General features: G+C 42.3%; 1 protein-coding gene across 3 annotated transcripts in view; it reads left to right on the forward strand.

Annotated features, from left to right (window-relative positions):
- LOC124148978 (kynurenine formamidase-like) overlaps positions 1–12,872 on the forward strand; it is a 34,723-nt gene extending 21,851 nt beyond the window's left edge. For all 3 annotated transcript variants that reach the window (XM_046520287.2, XM_046520288.2, XM_046520289.2), the window contains exons 9-12: positions 174–252; positions 4,052–4,187; positions 5,507–5,611; positions 10,192–12,872. In XM_046520287.2, coding sequence (XP_046376243.2) covers positions 174–252; positions 4,052–4,187; positions 5,507–5,611; positions 10,192–10,221 — 350 coding nt within the window. In that variant the 3' untranslated portion in view covers positions 10,222–12,872. The remainder of the gene's footprint in view (positions 1–173; positions 253–4,051; positions 4,188–5,506; positions 5,612–10,191) is intronic.
- The last annotated feature ends 3,662 nt before the right edge of the window (positions 12,873–16,534 follow it).

Raw genomic sequence — 16,534 nt, forward strand, 5'->3', positions numbered from 1 at the left:
CATGTGGACTTAAACTGTCAACTCTTGACCACATAAACATGATCTAGCCTCAGCCAGTGGTCTGCCAAAGTCTGTAAAGAAACGCTTTATGATGTTGATGTTGGTCTTTCTTTGTACAGAATTATCATTTTTCCCACAAAAAGCGCACCATTTGATATTTAGCTTGATTCCAGGTGCTGCTCTTGTCAGTGGAGTTTATGACCTTCGACCTCTCACTAAAACCTATGTCAACGACCCTTTGAAACTTGATGAGTATGTAAATATTTAAAGTGCAAGACTGTTGTATGTGTCTGTGATAGTGTCTTGTCAGTGTCTTTGTCTGTTTCTCTGCGTGTTTCTAAGTGTCTGTGGATTTCAAATTGAACTGTATGTTTCTTTTCCAGTGTCTGTCAGTGTCTTGTCAGTGTCTGTCAGTGTCTGTTAGTGTCTGTCAGTGTCTGTCAGTGTCTGTCAGTGTCTGTCTTGTCAGTGTCTGTCAGTGTCTGTCAGTGTCTTGTCAGCGTCTGTCAGTGTCTGTCAGTGTCTGTCAGTGTCTGTCAGTGTCTTGTCAGTGTCTGTCAGTGTCTGTCAGTGTCTGTCAGTGTCTTGTCAGTGTCTGTCAGTGTCTTGTCAGTGTCTGTCAGTGTCTGTCAGTGTCTGTCAGTGTCTTGTCAGTGTCTGTCAGTGTCTGTCTTGTCAGTGTCTGTCAGTGTCTGTCAGTGTCTTGTCAGTGTCTTGTCAGTGTCTGTCAGTGTCTGTCAGTGTCTGTCAGTGTCTTGTCAGTGTCTGTCAGTGTCTGTCAGTGTCTGTCTTGTCAGTGTCTGTCAGTGTCTTGTCAGTGTCTGTCAGTGTCTTGTCAGTGTCTGTCAGTGTCTTGTCAGTGTCTGTCAGTGTCTGTCAGTGTCTGTCTTGTCAGTGTCTGTCAGTGTCTGTCTTGTCAGTGTCTGTCAGTGTCTTGTCAGTGTCTGTCAGTGTCTGTCAGTGTCTGTCAGTGTCTGTCAGTGTCTGTCAGCGTCTGTCAGCGTCTTGTCAGTGTCTGTCAGTGTCTGTCAGTGTCTGTCAGTGTCTTGTCAGTGTCTTGTCAGTGTCTGTCAGTGTCTTGTCAGTGTCTGTCAGTGTCTTGTCAGTGTCTGTCAGTGTCTGTCAGTGTCTTGTCAGTGTCTGTCAGTGTCTTGTCAGTGTCTGTCAGTGTCTTGTCAGTGTCTGTCAGTGTCTGTCAGTGTCTGTCAGTGTCTTGTCAGTGTCTTGTCAGTGTCTGTCTGTGTCTTGTCAGTGTCTGTCAGTGTCTGTCAGTGTCTTGTCAGTGTCTGTCAGTGTCTTGTCAGTGTCTGTCAGTGTCTTGTCAGTGTCTGTCAGTGTCTGTCAGTGTCTGTCAGTGTCTTGTCAGTGTCTTGTCAGTGTCTGTCAGTGTCTGTCTTGTCAGTGTCTTGTCAGTGTCTGTCTTGTCAGTGTCCTGTCAGTGTCTTGTCAGTGTCTTGTCAGTGTCTGTCAGTGTCTGTCTTGTCAGTGTCTTGTCAGTGTCTGTCAGTGTCTGTCAGTGTCTTGTCAGTGTCTGTCAGTGTCTGTCTTGTCAGTGTCTTGTCAGTGTCTGTCTTGTCAGTGTCTGTCAGTGTCTTGTCAGTGTCTGTCAGTGTCTGTCAGTGTCTGTCTTGTCAGTGTCTTGTCAGTATCTGTCAGTGTCTGTCAGTGTCTGTCAGTGTCTTGTCAGTGTCTGTCAGTGTCTGTCAATGTCTTGTCAGTGTCTGTCTTGTCAGTGTCTTGTCAGTGTCTGTCAGTTTCTGTCTTTTCAGTGTCTTGTCAGTGTCTTGTCAGTGTCTGTCAGTGTCTTGTCAGTGTCTTCTCAGTGTCTGTCAGTGTCTTGTCAGTGTCTGTCAGTGTCTGTCAGTGTCTTGTCAGTGTCTGTCAGTGTCTGTCAGTGTCTTGTCAGTGTCTTGTCAGTGTCTGTCAGTGTCTTGTCAGTGTCTTGTCAGTGTCTTGTCAGTGTCTGTCAGTGTCTGTCAGTGTCTGTCAGTGTCTGTCTTGTCAGTGTCTGTCTTGTCAGTGTCTTGTCAGTATCTGTCAGTGTCTGTCAGTGTCTTGTCAGTGTCTGTCAGTGTCTGTCAGTGTCTGTCAGTGTCTTGTCAGTGTCTTGTCAGTGTCTGTCAGTGTCTTGTCAGTGTCTGTCAGTGTCTTGTCAGTGTCTTATCAGTGTCTGTCTTGTCAGTGTCTGTCTTGTCAGTGTCTGTCAGTGTCTGTCTTGTCAGTGTCTTGTCAGTGTCTGTCAGTGTCTGTCTTGTCAGTGTCTGTCAGTGTCTGTCTTGTCAGTGTCTTGTCAGTGTCTGTCAGTGTCTTGTCAGTGTCTTGTCAGTGTCTGTCAGTGTCTTGTCAGTGTCTGTTTTGTCAGTGTCTTGTCAGTATCTGTCAGTATCTGTCAGTGTCTGTCAGTGTCTTGTCAGTGTCTTGTCAGTGTCTGTCAGTGTCTGTCAGTGTCTGTCAGTGTCTTGTCAGTGTCTTGTCAGTGTCTGTCAGTGTCTGTCAGTGTCTTGTCAGTGTCTGTCAGTGTCTGTCAGTGTCTTGTCAGTGTCTGTCAGTGTCTTGTCAGTGTCTGTCAGTGTCTGTCAGTGTCTTGTCAGTGTCTGTCAGTGTCTTGTCAGTGTCTGTCAGTGTCTGTCAGTGTCTTGTCAGTGTCTGTCAGTGTCTTGTCAGTGTCTTGTCAGTGTCTATCAGTGTCTGTCTTGTCAGTGTCTGTCAGTGTCTGTCTTGTCAGTGTCTTGTCAGTGTCTGTCAGTGTCTGTCTTGTCAGTGTCTTGTCAGTGTCTATCAGTGTCTGTCTTGTCAGTGTCTGTCAGTGTCTGTCTTGTCAGTGTCTTGTCAGTGTCTATCAGTGTCTGTCTTGTCAGTGTCTGTCAGTGTCTGTCTTGTCAGTGTCTTGTCAGTGTCTGTCAGTGTCTGTCAGTGTCTGTCTTGACAGTGTCTTGTCAGTGTCTATCAGTGTCTGTCTTGTCAGTGTCTGTCAGTGTCTGTCTTGTCAGTGTCTTGTCAGTGTCTTGTCAGTGTCTATCAGTGTCTGTCTTGTCAGTGTCTGTCAGTGTCTGTCTTGTCAGTGTCTTGTCAGTGTCTATCAGTGTCTGTCAGTGTCTGTCTTGTCAGTGTCTTGTCAGTGTCTTGTCAGTGTCTGTCAGTGTCTGTCTTGTCAGTGTCTGTCAGTGTCTGTCTTGTCAGTGTCTTGTCAGTGTCTGTCAGTGTCTGTCTTGTCAGTGTCTGTCAGTGTCTGTCTTGTCAGTGTCTGTCAGTGTCTTGTCAGTGTCTGTGTGTTTTACACGTGTGCTTCCTTCTTTCTTTACATGATCAAATGCACTATTTACTAAGTTCTACAAATCAGTGCTGGTTCTGTCAATGCTCATGTTGACAGGGAATAAGTTCTTGGGGGAATCAAGGACAACATTGGCATCAACTAGGGATGGCTAATAAGATTGATAATCAGAATTATCGATGATGGAAAGAAATATTAACAATTATCGATATGAAATTGTTGTCATCTATAATAACTTACTATTGTAATGAAGTAAAGTTTTAGATTTTCCAGAGCAGACCAATTATTGCTAATAATGTAAACTGTCAAAGACAGAAAGCAACTGTTTTTGTTAAATCTCAAATGTCCACAAAGTAATCCATGCATAAATGTGTCACTGCTCACCAGTAGTGTGAAATATTTCTACATCAAACATGGTACATAGATAGGTCTAGTTGTGAACAAGTGCCTTTTGATGGTTTGGGATTTACAAAAAAAATCAAGTTTCCAAAGCAACAACTTTGACTTGGACTGAAAATAGCTGTCTCATTTCCGGAGCAGATCATGAAAATGTTACAATATTACCAAACTTGGCACATAAGTAGGTCTAGTTGTGATTTGGTACCTTTTGATGGTTTGGAATTTTTTAAATTCATATTTTTTAGTTACTTTTTAAACAAGTTTCATGTGTTTATTCAGCACAAGTATTTACCATTGCGGGGGATATTGATGACTTTGTCGTCTTGTTGTTTTTATTGTTGTTATTATTATCTTTAATATTGCCCCAACATGCTGCTGTAGGGATGATGCATGGAGGTTCAGTCCCGCCAACTTCGTCTCGGAGATAGCTGGACTCAGTCAGCAGCGTGATATCCTCATCGCTGTGGCCGAGTATGACCCTCCCGAGTTCCGCAGACAAAGTGCCGATATGGAGAAAGTAGGAAATTATGTTCACACATCAGTCCGTTATTGCACACAGTTAATAAGTTCAGCATATATAGATATGGTTATACCAGTAGCCATACTTGCAGTCATACTTGCCATAAGAGCAGACTGATTTGGTGATCTGGTGGCTATGAAATGTGACCTTGGTTAGTAGGTGTCTCAAATTCCAGATTTGCCCTGATTTTAATCCCTTCTCTGTCAATATCGTACTTTGTGCTCACTCGAGTGGCAAAAGGCTCTATGACCAGCTAGTGACTTAATATTGTTTTTGTTGTAGTCAGGAGCGCGTGGTCGATATAATGAGCAACAAGCCCATCATTGGCATCCATTCTCCCCGTTCACAGATTACTTTTCTCCCTCATAAAAGTGACACATTGTAATATGGCTGAAGTAGGTGAGGTGAACTGGGTTTTCTTGTTCAAGACTATTACACCTATATAGCGACGTGCGTGTGTGCGTGTGTGCGTGCATGCATGCATGCGTCTGCTTGTACTAGTCCAGACTGATGCCGATATATAGTGCTAGCTCACTGAGATACCATGCCACAGTTTAACATGAATACCCCACTCAGACACAGTATACTGACTCTGAGACGACCAGTGCTTGTTTTAGCCACAGGTTGTAGGGTGAAGGTGAAGGTTGCACGAAGAAGTATGAAGGTTGTTGGTTAAGCCAGAGAGCCATGAATCATGGATGCTGACAGAGTAGGCCATGGATGATAATCAGGGTGAATCAAGGATTTGAATCCACTACCAGCAGATCCTGACACAGCTAAGGGATGCGACTATGAACAGAGTCACAATTATACAACTGGGCCGACATGCTTCTGACAAAAATGTGGACCAGGTCATTGTAATTAATCTGTGAACGGGGAGAATGTGTGCTAATGATAGGTTGTTGCTCATTATATCGACCACTCACTCCTGACTGCAACAAAAAAAATATTAAGTCACTAGCTGACTTAGTCTAAGATATAATCCCAATAAGGCCATTGTGAGTGAATGAACTACAAACAGAAGGTTCTGGAAATGTGGTCCTGGTTCATACCACTGGTTTCAGGAGGGGGTCGGGTAGCCTAGTGGTTAAAGCGTTCGCTCATCACACCGAAGGCCCGGGTTCGATTCTAGACATGGGTAAAATGTGTGAAGCCCATTTCTTGTGTTCCCCGCCATGATATTTCTAGACTATTGTTAAAAGCAGCATAAAACCTCACTCACTCACTCACTCACTCACTCACTCACCCAACCCACTCACTCACTCACTCACTCACTCACTCACTCACTCACTCACTCACTCACTCGACGGTTTCAGGATCTGTCATCCAGGAAGGTGAAGACGCGGTACATGGACATCAGCGATACTGATCACTTTGATGTCATCGAAAAATTACAGAAGGATTCTTACAGCCTCACAAAGGTAATAGCGTAAACTTTTTATATCTTTTCGCGAAGTTTGTAATTATTTGTATCACATGATGTCTCTGTTAATTGAGGAGACCACGTCAAAAGTTCCATGTCAGATAAAAAAAGTAATTCCTTAAGTTTTGTAACATAACTCCTGCTCAAAAAAATAACTCCAGGCTAAAAACAATAATAGTCGTGGTTCTCAGGCACCGACCGCATCATCATAAAGTCTGCTGCAGGTTTCGTTTTTAATTTTATTTATAAAAAAATAAATAATATCTTTAAATGTTATGAGTCTCGAACACACGACCCTGGCAATGATATGCTTAAAAATATTACATTGCTCAAAAAAGTACCTTAAAAAATTGGATTACATACAAGCTTGAACAACCAAAAAACACACGGCACTATATTTTCAAAAGCGATTGCCTGAGAACCAATTCTGTCTTTTTAAGCCTTATTCTGAAAACTTTAATTCCTGAGTTTTAGTAGCCTATCACAGAAAGAATTTTGATTTTTATCTGAGGTCAAACTGATGAACTAGCCCCATAATAACGCAGGTTGAGGTATGGGGATCGCATGGTGTTTTTTTGTATTCTGTAAGTGTCAGATGGATGCTATTTAATGAGTATACTATTATATATTTGACTATGGTAATTATTCCCAATGACAGCTCTATTTTGTTTGTTTTGGTAGTGGGGTAGCCGTTGGCTCATCACACTAAAGGGCTGGGTTCTATTCCAAACATGGAAAACTCACTCACTTATCAATTGTTAACGCTAATTTTTTATCAGTGACCCTTAGTATGGACATTGAAGATATATCCCCATCACCCTGAGGTGAGCTGAGTTAGAGTTAACTGACTATAAAAGTCTAGTTTCCACCCTTGCTGAACGAGGCTGGAACTTCTGGGCTTGTTTGTAGCGTCACCAGTGGCTATTACGAGTTATGTCCCTTCTATGTCCCTCCTACTGACGAATCGGCGGCACGGGTGGCCCAGTCGTCTAAGGCGCCGCGATTCGCTGTGCAGAGTTGCGTCCCTTGGGCACGCCAGAAACCTATGATTGTGGGTTCAAATCCTGGTTCACCCTGATTATTATCCCCCGCCGCGCGAAAGCGCGAAGCGGGGGATATAGTATTCACGACCGTCCGTCCGTCCGTACGTCCCACCTGTTTGTTGCCGCGATATCTCAAGAACTAAACACTGGATTGTCTTCATATTTGGAACTATGGTGTATATACAGACTCCGCAGACACCAGTCGGTTTTGGTGACCTTGATCCCATTTTCAAGGTCACAGCAGACAAATCTGCTTTTAGAGTTGGAAAACGGTGTTGCCGCGATATCTCAAGAACTAAACACTGGATTGTCTTCATATTTGGAACTATGGTGTATATACAGACTCCGCAGACACCAGTCGGTTTTGGTGACCTTGATCCCATTTTCAAGGTCACAGCAGACAAATCTGCTTTTAGAGTTGGAAAACGGTGTTGCCGCGATATCTCAAGAACTAAACACTGGATTGTCTTCATATTTGGAACTATGGTGTATATACAGACACCGCAGACACCAGTCGGTTTTGGTGACCTTGACCCCATTTTCAAGGTCACAGCAGGCAAATCTGCTTTTGGAGTTGGAAAACGGTGTTGCCGCGATATCTCAAGAACTAAACACTGGATTGTCTTCATATTTGGAACTATAGTGTATATACAGACTCCGCAGACACCAGTCGGTTTTGGTGACCTTGATCCCATTTTCAAGGTCACAGCAGGCAAATCTGCTTTTAGAGTTGGAAAACGGTGTTGCCGCGATATCTCAAGAACTAAACCTCTCGATTGTCTTCATATTTGGAACTATGGTGTATATACAGACACCACAGACACCAGTCGGTTTTGGTGACCTTGACCCCATTTTCAAGGTCACAGCAGGCAAATCTGCTTTTGGAGTTGGAAAACGGTGTTGCCGCGATATCTCAAGAACTAATCGCTGGATTGTCTTCATATTTGGAACTATAGTGTATATACAGACACCGCATACACCTGTCAGATTTGGTGACCTTGACCCCATTTTCAAGGTCACAGCAGGCAAATCTGTTTTTGGAGTTGGAAAACGGTGTTGCCACAATATCTCAAGAACTAATCGCTAGATTGTCTTCATATTTGGTACTATGGTGTATATGGCGGGGGATATTTCGTCACTCTGTGACAAATACTTGTATTTCTAGGTTTGACAGTACCATGCCCATGCTCGTGGGTTTCACCGAAGTGGTAAACATCTGAGACCTGCATCACTTGTGGCTTTCCTCTCACATTAAGCTGACACGCCGTGATATAACTGGAATACTGTTAAAAGCAGCGTTAAACCCACCTCACTCACTCACTACTGACCAATCAGATTCTACCAATCAAATCACTTGCATTTGCTTTAAACAAAATGGCGGCACCCAGTCAAGACAATCTGAATAATAAATCAAAATCAAAGCCTATATTGTAATAAAACAGATCTTACTTCGCGAAGTGCATCAAATCATGTGAGCGCCTTGATTAAAATCATGAATTTTTTTGGAAAATATCTATTGGTGCCGAGTTGGTAGTACACATGCTTTGCAAATCCTGCAATCGACTGAAATCTGCACATCAGTTTACGAACCAGATGTTGATTTTGTTACATATGATTTGGATTGGACTTTCAATAGAGTTAGTCAAGCTACTTGGCATGACAGATTTAAAACAGTACTATCAAAGAATCGCGTTGTCCTTGAAGGGTCAGTACGTCAATGGTTCTGTGTGTTTTATATCATGTTTGAAATAATTTCCGATTCATTTCTCAAACCGAAACAATTGAGATCTGCACAGTGACAGCGAAGCCGACAAAGCAAGCGTTGTGCAGAGTAAACTGGCTTCAGTCGTGTTTTCATTGGGGGCAAACTGAAGGGAAAGCTTGTTTTTCATTTACAGATGAATTACAAAATACTAATTCGCAGCTTGATTCCATTAGAAGCCAGTGTTTATGAAAGCCTAGATTACAGCATAACATGCCTCGGTTGTATGAAGCCAATCGCTTTCCTACCCAGAGTTCCAGTCTAGTACCTACCTCTGTCACATCATTACATCTTATATACTCCATTCAAAAAAGGTGAGCAGAGCTAGTTATCGGCTATTGTTTACGAACATAGCTGGTCCACATCCTGCGCCAACATTATTGTTTGTGGTTGTTATAATGGCATGTCGCCAGAGTTATCTCCCTTGTCCCACCTCTGTACTGGCTCCCTCCCAGCGCGTGACACCTTCGTTACACTCTCGGTAACATCGCTGCCACCAGTGTGGATGCGGCCATTACAAGAATCTTGAAATCTTGAAATTTGCCCTCAAACCCCAAATGTAGTAATGTTTATACTTTTGTTTATGTCTTTGGGAATGCCATCATATTTCATTTTGAAAAGGTTTACGACTGACCATGTTTTCCAGATGAATTTACTTCGTTGTTTTAATAATCAGATTGGTTCGACATTGCACACTAATGGAAAATCAACCAACTTCTCCCTTACATTCTTACTATATCAATAACATGATAGTTTTAATGAAACAGAAATTCAAATTGACAAACAAGGAAAGTAATTTAGCAGCTATATGTGTATTAGGCGTCACGATAGTCATCACTTGTTTGTAAACATAACGGTTATTCGGTTGCGAGTTCAACTCCAAGCATGGTTGTGGCCACCTGTCACTGTGGGGAGTTATGACTGGTGGCAGTGATAGTATAGAGAGCTCCACTAACAGGCTATCGCTGTGAGGAGCTTAAGCTCTGCAATGTCTGCCATAAAACACTGAAGCCTTACAAGGGTGTTCATGGTGTGTAGGTATCGCATTGGATGATAGTAACGGTTTAACTGGTACTGTCCATTTTTTGGGGTAGTATACAAAGTCACATCTTCCCGAGGCAAGAGAGTTAACTGACTTTAAAAGTCCAGTTTCCACCCTTGCCGAACTAGGCTGGAATTCCTGGGCTCAATCGTAACGCCACCAGTGACTATTACGAGTTATGTCCTTTCTATGCCTCTCCTATGAACCAATCAGATTTAACCTCTCGTATCACTTGCATTTGCTTCAAACAAAACGGTGGCACCCAGTCAAGACAATCTGATCGATAATCAAGATCTATATTGTGATAAAACGAGTCTTACATTGCGAAGGGCATCAAATCACATGAGCACCTTGATTAAAAACATGAAAAGATTTAGAAAATAACTGTTGACAACGAGTTAGCGGTGCACATGCTTTGCAAATCCTGCAGTCGACCGAAATCTGCATGACACTTTATGAACCAGATTTCGATTTCGGTGCGGGATTTTGATTGGACTATGCATAGACTCGTTAGTCCAGCCAAAATGTAACTCCATAATACCAGCCTAGTTCGGCAAGGGTGGAAACTAGACTTTTATAGTCAGTTAACTCGCTTGCCTCGGGAAGATGACAAAGTCACGGACTGGGAGAAAAGGACTGTTCTTTAGAATCATGGCACTTTCAGTGATACCGGGCTGCTTGGGGCACTGTCATGTTGTTCAACTCATTTCAGAACATCCTCATCATTTCAGGAAATACTACGACTCATGAAGCTGTCATAGGAGCCTGATTCTGGGGAGATAGCTTTGTCTGACAACAGCTGCCATCAATCCAAGATCACCATGGTTACCAGTCATGATGGCAGTTGATGTTCTCATAACCAAATACCTCCCTGAAGACTTGAAGACCTGAAGACCTGACCAGTTGCATGGAGAGGTCATGTGAATTATGAGAAATTGGAAAGAAATGTACTGTACAGTAAACTACGGTTATAACGAACTCAAAGGGACCACTAATTTTAGTTCGTTATTACCGTTGTTCGTTGTAAGCATCTATACAACATATATACAGCAAATGGACAAGACCAAAAAATAGGTTTGTTATATCCGTCTGTTAGTTATAAATGTGTTCGTTATACTAGTAGTTTACTGTATTTTCAGATAAATGGGATATATTAAAAAACAATCTGGTTGTGTGACCATTCTTTCCCCCTTTCCATGTGAGTTGGTGATTGATGGCTGCAGTTTTGTTGATGGTTGTTGCAATAACTGGAGCAACTCAAGCCTATCTAGGTAAACAATTCTGCATGTGAAACATGCAGAGTTGCGTCCCTTAGGTGTTCCTGGATCCTGTGCTTATTGGTCTGAAAATCCCAGATTTGCACTGATTTTGATCTTTGGTCTGTTAGCACCATACTCTTGCTGGTGAATTTCACCATCGTTGTAAATATCTACTATCTGCATTACTTGGGATAGCCTCCCACATGAAACATATAGATGAAATACTGTTCAAAGCGCTGTTGAACCTCACTCACTCACTCACTCACTCACTCACTCACTCACTCTCACACACACACACACACACACACACCATGATTTTAACTAGAATACTGTTCAAAGCGGTAATAACTCACTCACTCTCTCACTAGTATAAGGACCTGTGAAGATCTGGCATAGAATAGTTCTTCAGCGACCCAGGCTTGGTGTAAAACGCCACTTTGCTTGTCGTAAGAGGCAACTAAAGGAATCGGGTGGTAAGCCGCACTGACTTGGTTGATGCATGTCATTGATCCTAATTGCATGGATCGATGCTCACGATGTCAATCACTGGATTGTCTGGTCCAGACTCAATTATTTACAGACCGCCGTCATATAGGTGGAATATTGCTATGTGCGGCGTTAAACAACAAACAAACAAACACTTTTATATGACAATGACAAGAAACCTTTTGTATTCATATTTATATGCTAATGTTAATATGTTTAATGGTTATGAATGACTTATAGTCAGAATTTGGGAACATATTTTATAATTAGTTGTATTTAATCAATGATTGTGATTACCCTATTTCTTATCAAGTGCCTTATAATAAGGTAACCTCTTTGTTACATTGAACATTTTATCACTGGAGGCACCATTATGTAGATGTTTAATGATATCCATAATATTCATGTTTTATAATTGTGTGCATTGTTTATTAACAAGTGTATTATATCGCTATGATATTGTGATAAATATATACCCTGGACCTGTTCAATACCATTTGGGAATTGACGTCACCATCGCCATGTTTCATCAATATCTTTCCACAAAAAGTCACATCAGTTAAATTTGATTGAATGACATATTTTAGCATTGTGTCATTCACGTCAGACAGAAACAAAGATATGAATGGGTCCAGGATATTGGCCGAAACAAAATCTAATACCCTTGATAGTAGAGGATTGTTAGTGATGGTACCATGGTATTGTTTTTATTCTAGGGGAAAATCGGAAGATGGTGCATGTTTAGATTTACTGTTAACCTATTGGATAGGGTTGGTGGTGGGTTCAGGGATACTCTGAAGTGTTTATTTGGTGACAGCATCCACGCATGTAGATAGGGTATTTAGAGATTAAGGCTGTGTTCTGTGAGTTTTTGTTCACCAAAATGACCATTTTTCCAAGGCAAGGGTGTTAACTGACTATAAAAGTCCAGTTGTTGCCCTTGCCTAATTAGGCTGCAATTCCAGAGTTGCATTTTGGCTTGACTGACGAGTCGGTGCATAGTCCAATCAAGACAATCTAACGAACTAGACATTCAGTTCATAAACAACATGGATTTCAACGTGCAGATTTCAGTCGACTGCAGGATTGGTAATGCAGGCAAAGCATATTTTCCAAATATTTCCATGTTTTTCATCAAGGTGCTGTAGTCATTTGATGCACTTGTGAAGTGAGACCCGTTTTATTACAATATAGATCTTGATTACCAACCAGATTGTCTTGACTGGGTGCTGCCATTTTGTCCGAAGCAAATGCTTGTGATAAGAGAGATGAAATCTGATTGGTCAATAGGAGGGACATAAAGGGGACATAATTTGTAATACCAACTGGTGGTGCTACGATCGAGCCTGGAAATTCCAGCCTAGTTCGGCAAAGATGGACACTGGACTTTTAGGGTCAGTTAACACCCATGCCTCGGGAAGATGCGAAATGACAATTGGCACAGCGCTGATGTTAGAATGTAAACTTAAGTTTCTGTGTACTGATATTTTATGGACGTTTTATTTGCACTGTTATATGCTTCACTAATCTTATACATGCATGTTAACCGGAAATGATGATCAGAATTAACTGCCCCTGATGTTTGAATATATTTGTCTGTTGACATTCATGCATCGTCGATGTCAGACATGTGTACGGCTCTGTTAATAAATCTTTATCCAATGAAAGTAGTTGAAGCTGCTATCAAACAAACGGTTACCACTATGGCGAATTCAGCAGCTGAACAGGATTAATTGCAATTCACTCAGTACAGTCATGGGAATGTGACTTTCTTTTTAATGTAATGAATTTGTTCATTTATTTTTGTTTGTAACTTTAAAACATCAAGTGATACTTGTACAGATATTTGGTAGAGCGTCCGCCCGGAGAACATAAATATTGTTCAAAGCGGCTAAGCCCCACACATTAATTCCCTCTATAATGTCAGATTACAATGGTTGAAAGCAAATTATACACATCTATGCGATTATTTTATTACTTATTATCTTGTAACAATATTTAACCTTAGCGTTTGATAAATCGGACCCGGAACTTTATAATCACCACAAACCCCGCGTCTGCCTATTGAAACTTTTGAATCAATTGCGACGCGTACCCAAGTTTACAATGATGAGAAAAACACTTCCCTGCATCAATTGTGTTGCCACTCGTATAACTTTATTTTCGTCCTGGCTTATACAGATTGTAACTATTGTTTTCCATTCCATTATGATAAATACCCTCGATCCGATTCGCTAACCTAGTTTCGTTTTGAATCCGACACCAATGGCAAGGTGCTCAATAATGGCCGGCCAATCAAATTACACTCACGTTAGTTACAGTAACGTTCCTTTCAAGCAAATGACGATGGTGACGTCACGTCGTAAACGAAGCAGCTTTTAGGTCCATGTGTTTATCATAATAAAACTGAGGTAAAATACACCGAACAAAAGATGATCCCACATTTCAGGTAACAGTACAAATACTTCCTGGTCACTCACTATTGGGTGATATAGTACATTTTTCCTTATAAACATTTGTATAGAATCGTCGGATCATAGGCTTTTGGCTCTCAACGTTTTCAGACGGCCATGTGTATCGCGATTACTCGCGCTGTTATAAGAGGTGTGGCGTCACACATACATTGTAAATATCCAGATGGTGGCTTCTTTTTTAGATAAAGTTGTCTTTTATAAGTGAGTGAGATGGTTTACAGTTGTTCATGTGATTAGCGAGAAAACTACGACTGTTTCTAAAGCGTCTGGGGGCACGGTGGGCCCAGTCGCTGCTCAGAGTTGCGTCCCTTGGACACGCCAGAAACCTACGATTGTGGGTTTCAATCCGGGTCGCCCCGATTATGTTTCTAGGTTTGTCAGCACCATACCCGTGCTCGAGGGTTTCACCGAAGTGGTAATCGTCTCAGACCTGCATCACTTCGGGCTTTCCTCCCGCATTAAGCTGACACACCGTGATATAACTTTAATACTGTTAAAAGCGGCGTTAGACACAACTCACTCACTCCTAAGCGTCTGAAAACCCATAACACGGGGATACATACATTAAGCGCTCAGGGAAGGGGTTGAGCAACAACCAGCCTCCTTGTGGAAATTTGTGTATAACTTATATATGGGAAAACTTGGTGGGTTGGGAGCTGCTCCTACCGGCCTGAGCTAAAACGGTGAATACGATTTCGGGAACGTGGACGAAAACTGAAGGACTAGATCGTTTACGATCGAGGCCGACTATTACAATATCCATGGCGGACAAGGCTTAATATGACAAAATCCAGCACCGAAGTTCTATCTAAATTTAGGACCTTAATCCTCTTAATGAGCAACGTCAATAAATTCCCTGAGTAAATAACTTATGAAGAAACGTATGTTTCTTGCAACTGAAATATAAATACTCCCAGTGTCTGATGACGACTAGACAAACACATTTATCACACCACCATGTCAGAATGATGAGTTATGTTTGGTAACGTGATCTTGATAAAATACGTTGTATCCCGCTATGGAGAGAAATACATTTCTCAGTGGGAGAATAAATCCTTATACCCCGCCACGAGCAAGACACGCTGCACGTGGATTTCTGAGGCAGAATTAATCCCCAAAACCCAGCTTCGAAGCAAAGAGCCGCACGCTTTTTCCGAGTCAATAAAAGTCACGTGACATAGCACAAGGTAACCTCCGAATTTTGAATTTTCGAATTTGTTTTTATCCTTTTACTATATCATAATAAAACATTTCGGTAAGAGGAAAAGGAAAAAGGAAAAATCGGGGTGCTTAGGGTTTAATGGGTTTTAACCTATTGAGGCATAATACCCCATGTACCCCTCGTGACCCTAGGGGTCTCATTAACCCAAACCTCGTGTGTGATACATGCAGAGCCGCTAAATACCTCACAGTGAGGGGGGACAGCCTCCGTGGTCTAGTGGTAGAGCGGAAGGTCCGGAGTTCAATCCCCGGCCGCGTCATACCAAAAAACGTTGAAACATGGTACTTGGTGTTACCCTGTCTTGCGCTCGGCATTTAGGGGCTGAAACAAGGAGAGGTCGGCTCGGAGTCAGTATACTGTGTCTCATTTCGGGTTTTCATGTTAAACTGCGGCATGGTATCTCAGTGGGCTAGCTAGCACTATAAATCCTTTCAGTGAATGAGACAAACAGCTGGGCATGCCTCTTGTCACGCACAACATACGAGACCCGTGACAGCATCGACAGGGCTATGGCTCTTCAGCCCAGGGTATACTTAATTGACTTCCATACCTTTTGCATTCACGGAGGTATAAAATAAAAACCTGTTTGCACACTGTGTACAACCTTAAATATAACAACATCTGCACAGCTTAAACAACAGCAGGTCTGGTATGTAACATATTATTGTTTACTTATAGCGGATTTGCTGAAAGTGTACACACGGTTTTGACGTTATCAACGTCAACAATAACGTCACATACTTCCTATTTAATCATTATACCAAGTGTGAAGCCCATTTCTTGTGTCCCCCGCTGTGATATTGCTGGAATATTGCTAAAAGCGGCGTAAAACCATACTCACTCACTCACTCACTCACTCACTCACTCACTATTTAATCATTAACACTGTAGAGTGAGTGAGTGAGATTGGTTTAACGCCTCTTTTAACAGTATTACAGTTATATCGCGGCGTGTCAGCTTAATGTGGGAGGAAAGCCCGAAGTGATGCAGATCCCAGCCGATTACCACTTCGGTGAAAGCCACGAGCACGGGTATAGTGCTGACAAACCTAGAAACATGATCGGGGCGAACCGGGATTCGAACCCACAAGTTTCTGGCGTACCCAAGGGACGCAACTCTGCACAGCGAAGCGCGGCACCTTAGACGACTGGGCCACCCGTGCCCCCAAATACTGTAGACAATACGAAATCAATGACATCTGCGTTATAATGCAGCATAGGGGCGGTCGGGAAGCCTAGTGGTTAAAGCGTTCGCTCGTCACGCCGAAGACCTTGGTTCGCTTCCCGACACGGATACAATGTATGAAGCCCATTTCTGGTGTCCCCCGCCGTGAAATTGCTGGAATATTGCTAAAACCGGCGTAAAACCATACTCACTCACTCACTCACTCACTCACTCACTCACTCACTCACTCACTCACTCACTCACCACTCACTCACTCACTCACTCACTATAATGCAACATAAGCCTCAGGAAACAGTTGCCCGCTAGTTACCGTGGTCTAATTTTGTTTTCGGTTTACGGAAAAAACGCAAAATAACATTGCATGGTTAGCCAATAAAATGCCAAGGATAAACTGGCAATGTATTTATGTCCTGGTAAGCAGCCCGCTCATCGCAATAAGACAGTTAAG

The sequence above is a fragment of the Haliotis rufescens genome, unplaced genomic scaffold (genome assembly GCF_023055435.1).
Source record: "Haliotis rufescens isolate VD_foot unplaced genomic scaffold, xgHalRufe1.0.p SCAF_8, whole genome shotgun sequence".
Taxonomy (NCBI): Eukaryota; Metazoa; Mollusca; class Gastropoda; order Lepetellida; family Haliotidae; genus Haliotis; species Haliotis rufescens.